Source organism: Sceloporus occidentalis, unplaced genomic scaffold (genome assembly GCF_023333645.1).
Source record: "Sceloporus occidentalis isolate IW3139 unplaced genomic scaffold, rSceOcc1.0.p SCAF_32, whole genome shotgun sequence".
In the NCBI taxonomy this organism is placed as follows: Eukaryota; Metazoa; Chordata; class Lepidosauria; order Squamata; family Phrynosomatidae; genus Sceloporus; species Sceloporus occidentalis.
This window is the reverse complement of record NW_028317012.1, coordinates 2,584,270-2,588,650: the sequence shown is the minus strand read 5'-3', so window position 1 is coordinate 2,588,650 and position 4,381 is coordinate 2,584,270. Positions and strand designations below refer to the sequence as shown.

Below are 4,381 nucleotides of genomic sequence, written 5' to 3'. Positions count from 1 at the left end.
ACTTTCATGTACAATTTGGTTTTAAGATATATATATACATAGTTTACTATATATACACACAAAAAATAGCGACATTTAATTATCACAAGACAAAACCGTAGGAACTAAAAGAACCAGCATGAGAGGATAGAAACTGATTTTTAATTCGCTTTATACACGGGCATGCTTATAATATGTAACTATCCGGGGAAATATTTTACAGATCATTACAACAAAGGTAAAAATAAAATAAAATTAAAAAAAATATTAAAAAATATGTACAAAATTTTGTTATGACGAAGATAACGCAGAGAGGATCATAGCAGCGTCAATTTGATTTTGTGACCTGAAAAAAAAAAAAAATATAGGTTTAATTTTTTGGAACAGCATCTGAATTTTTTTTTCTATCTTAACAGTACCTTAACAGTATCTTATGGTTTATAGTATAAAATGTTACAGTAACCATAATATGGTTTATTTTCAAATAGAATAAAGCTAATAATTTTCAATGACATTTCAAATAAGAATATTTAATTTTTTTAGTTCAAATTGTTAAATAGGAAAATTAAAATTTCGAGTGCTTCATATTTTATGCTCAAATATTACATCTGCTATCTGTAAAAAAATATATTCAGCTTGGATTTAGGTATCATAGAATATACTGAAAATCATTTTTTTGAATATTTTTACAAACATTACTTTGGAATTAATGTTGTATATTTAATAACAAAAATAATATCAAAGATAAAGGACAGTTACAGATATGTTTGTAAACAGAAAAATAATGTAAATAATTCTTACCGTCTTTGTACAGGTTGGAAGGCTGTATTAAGATTTTTCTTTTCTAAATCCAACGTGCTGGGTCGATCTGCAAATATATATATAAAAAAACACGTGTTAGATCTCTGTTAAATCTTTAAATTTCTCTGCTTGTTTTGATATATTGACGATCTGAATTTAAGAGGAAAAATCATATTATTCTATGGTAGGCAATAAGTAGGCAGAAAAGTTGTAGAACTATTAATTTTCGGGGGATATATTCAACATTTGCAAAAAAAAAATTCCCGAAATTATAACCCCATTCAGTCATTACAAGGCTTACATTTTATTATACATTATTAGGACTACATACAATATATAGTTTTAAATTTAATTAGTTTATTATTTTATTTAAATACTCAAATGTAGATTATTAGTAAAAAATACTAACTTTTCTCTACACGTGTGTGTAATATAAAAGCAAACGAAATAGCAACGGGTTCGGACACTGTTAACAATTATTATACAATAGTAGAGACATGTTTCATAATGATACAATATTTAAAATCTATTGACACCTGAATGCAAAAACATAAAATTCTACAACCCTGTAATTTGCTGTGACCTATGAATTAAAATTTATATCCCTATGATTTGATGTGACCAATGTATTAATTTAGAATTAAGTTGGCAAAGGAGGGTTTCCGCAAATTGGTAAAGAAGCACATAGAATATTCATGATTTATTGATTTATTGTCACCAGAAAAAAAAAATACCAAAGCAAAATAATTTAAATGAATATGCGAGCAACACTTTGATTGTTTGTATAAATTTAAGTCTATATAAATTACAACTATTTTATGTTAGCAGAGCCATTAGCTATTACCATATCAGTAATGACGTATGTTCTAGTGTGAAATCATTATTTTACGTAAAAGAATTATTACCCCCTGCTTATAATTTGATAGCCTAGGGGAGAGTGCATATACTTCTCCCTCGGCCCTATGGATAGGCATATGCACATACACACAAATGCAGGCAGGGAAGTTAGTGAAGTAAGAGGCAGTCACCTGTTACGGAGTCTGTACTGTGAGTGTGCTCTCCTGGCTTGGTAAAGCCTGCGTTGCCTGCAGCTGAGGCTGTGTGAGTTACACTCAGTCCTTGCAGAAAGTGAGCAGAGTTTAGTAAAGATAATTGTTGAGCAGAAAATGCCCTCCCTGTCCATGTCTGGAACCTGCTACCTGGGCAGGTGATGAGTCTGTGCTGTGGTATCAAGTTCTGAGTGTTCACTGACCCACTACTTGGGGGAGACCTTCGTGGGTTATCTGGTGCTGTGGCTGTCTCTGCCAGGGACCAGATTTTGGGTTTATGGGCCGCCTGCAAATTGCTTTCTTGGGGTGGACTCGGAGACACTGTATCCAGTTTTAGCTGATCACATGGTGGCTGAAGAGCTTTGGCATCGGGAGAAAGTTCACACTTGTCCTGCTCTAACACTCTGCTGTCCACAACCACTGACTTCAGGAACCTGTCCTCAGTCCCATTGAGATCCTCAAAACCATCAGAACCCTCAGAGTCACTCCTGACGTCAGTTTTGGAATCCGAATGTATATCCGTGTCCTGGTCATCCAGATCTTCTTTATTTTCGATTTCCTCGGTGTCAATGTTCTCCAAATCTATTTCCTCCTCATCCTCGCGTTTGTCCTCCTCGTGATCACTTCCATAAGAGTTCCCCTCCTCATCTGTCCTACTCCTGGGGGCCCAGGTCATTTTATTCTCCTTTTTAAGTCTCCTCCTTGCGTTGGCAAACCAGGTAGACACTTGAGTGAGGGTCATCTTGGTGATAATCGCCAGCATGATCTTCTCGCCCTTGGTTGGGTAAGGGTTTTTCCGATGTTCATTGAGCCAGGCCTTGAGAGTACTGGTACTCTCTCTGGTAGCATTTTTTGGCCTTGATGGATCTCCAAACTGGTATTGTCCATAGGGGTAAAAAGCTGGATGATGATGAGGGAAAGCTGCATGTTGAACCCCTGGGTTGTCCTTCATCTCATACTGGGAACCCTAAAAAATGTACAAGATAAATATATATAATTATATAAAAATCCAGTAATCCACATACATATCAATACATTAAAATACAATAATACAATAATTCACATATAGATCAATAAATAAAATACAATAAACCACATACATATATATACCAATAAATAAAATACAACAATCCACATATATAGATCAATAAATAAAATACAATAATCCTCAAATATATCAATAAATAAAAATAGAATAATCCACAAATTCCACTAAATGTCAAAAAAATTTGACTATGAGCCAAGAGACACATCAATCAAATGTATAAATATATATACACTGCAGAATGGTGTAAACATTTTCACATTTGCTTTTCATCTCTTGCTCAGAGGAAATAAGTTAAATTCCATAACATGATTATGTGTTTCTTTCTCTTAAAATATTTTGCCCTCATCTGTTTCCTTTCACAAGTTTGGTATCTGGATCTGTCAGTAAAAAGCATAGCTAATTTTACAATGAAAACAAACTTTTTGCTTAACCCCTGAGACTAGAGCAAACAAATAGAATATTTAATGTAAAGCACCCTTAAATAATAATAATTAAATATATACATAAATAAGGGAATCATATTATTTGCAAACAGGGGTGCCGTTAATATTTAACAGAAAAGACTTGAACATTCCCACCAAAGCAACTTTATGATCTGCTTGTGGGATACTTACACAGAATAATTAAAATAAATAACTTCACATTAACTTTTCTTGACTAGCAAATGCAAATGATAAGGAGTTTAATGGAGGAAAATATACAGTGTTAATTATATCAGAAACAGGAGGAGGAATATGACTCTGTGTTGGTTAGAGAGATTTCAGCACATGTTCTTCCTGGAATAAGGAACGCTAATGTGACTTGTGGCTCTCTCCTGCCTTTCTGGACACAAAGAAGAACTTTGGAAAGTGCAGCTAGGCTGGGATGAGCCACGTAAGGACTTTAGATCTGAGTATAAGGAGGTCTGAGGACCCTTACCAGTTGTGGGAAGATGGGAAGCTCCGTTGTGTAAGGCAGGAAGGCTCCATAGGCTTGGGCTGCTGCAGCTGCGGCGTAAGGAGCTCCATACATAGAAGAGAGAACATTAGACAAAGTCCCAGCTGGAGAAAGATCTGCCCCGCTGCGAGTGCTCCCCGCACCCTGCCTGTCAGAGGGGTACAGGGGTCTAATGTACTGGTAGCCCAGCTGTGGGAAAGACATGATGGAACAGCAGACACAGCAAAGGGGGTTACTGGGTTTTGATGACCCCCTTCTATGACTCTGGTCTTTCCAACTCCCTACACATCAAGCATGAGGGGAAGGGGGTCCAGGCTTGTAGGGTCCTCGCAAGGCTTCTGGTGACTCTGTCCTCTCCCTCTGGTGCTATTGATCTGAGTGGACCCAGGTCAGCTCCTAACAGATTGCTTCAGATCATTGGCACTCACCCTCTGATTGACATTTCAAGTCTAGCCCAGGCTCCTCCCAAATCTTCCAGTCTCCTTCTCTCTCTCTCTCTGCTTTCTCTTTCATCCACCGCCCCCTTCCCAAATCTCCCTGCTGATCTCTTATTAACCCCTGCAGTGCA

The 4,381-nt window shown here is 36.4% G+C and overlaps 1 protein-coding gene across 1 annotated transcript; it reads right to left on the bottom strand.

Moving 5' to 3' along the window:
- Positions 1 to 270: 270 nt before the first annotated feature.
- Positions 271 to 4,017, bottom strand: LOC149298472 (iroquois-class homeodomain protein irx-3-like). Its single transcript, XM_089487400.1, has 4 exons — positions 3,796 to 4,017; positions 1,809 to 2,796; positions 781 to 847; positions 271 to 325 (listed from the first exon to the last, which is right to left on the bottom strand). The coding sequence occupies exons 1-4, from the start codon at positions 4,015 to 4,017 to the stop codon at positions 271 to 273; spliced, it is 1,332 nt and encodes a 443-aa protein (XP_089343526.1).
- Between the last annotated feature and the right edge of the window lie 364 nt (positions 4,018 to 4,381).

Excerpts from the sequence above, each read along its gene's own strand:
- LOC149298472 (XM_089487400.1), bottom strand. The coding sequence starts at position 4,017 with ATGTCTTTCCCACAGCTGGGCTACCAGTACATTAGACCCCTGTACCCC. Across the intron at positions 2,797-3,795 it reads TTCCCATCTTCCCACAACTG|GGTTCCCAGTATGAGATGAA; the intron begins GTAAGGGTCCTC and ends TACATTTTTTAG. Across the intron at positions 326-780 it reads TTCCAACCTGTACAAAGACG|GTCACAAAATCAAATTGACG; the intron begins GTAAGAATTATT and ends TTTTTTTTTCAG.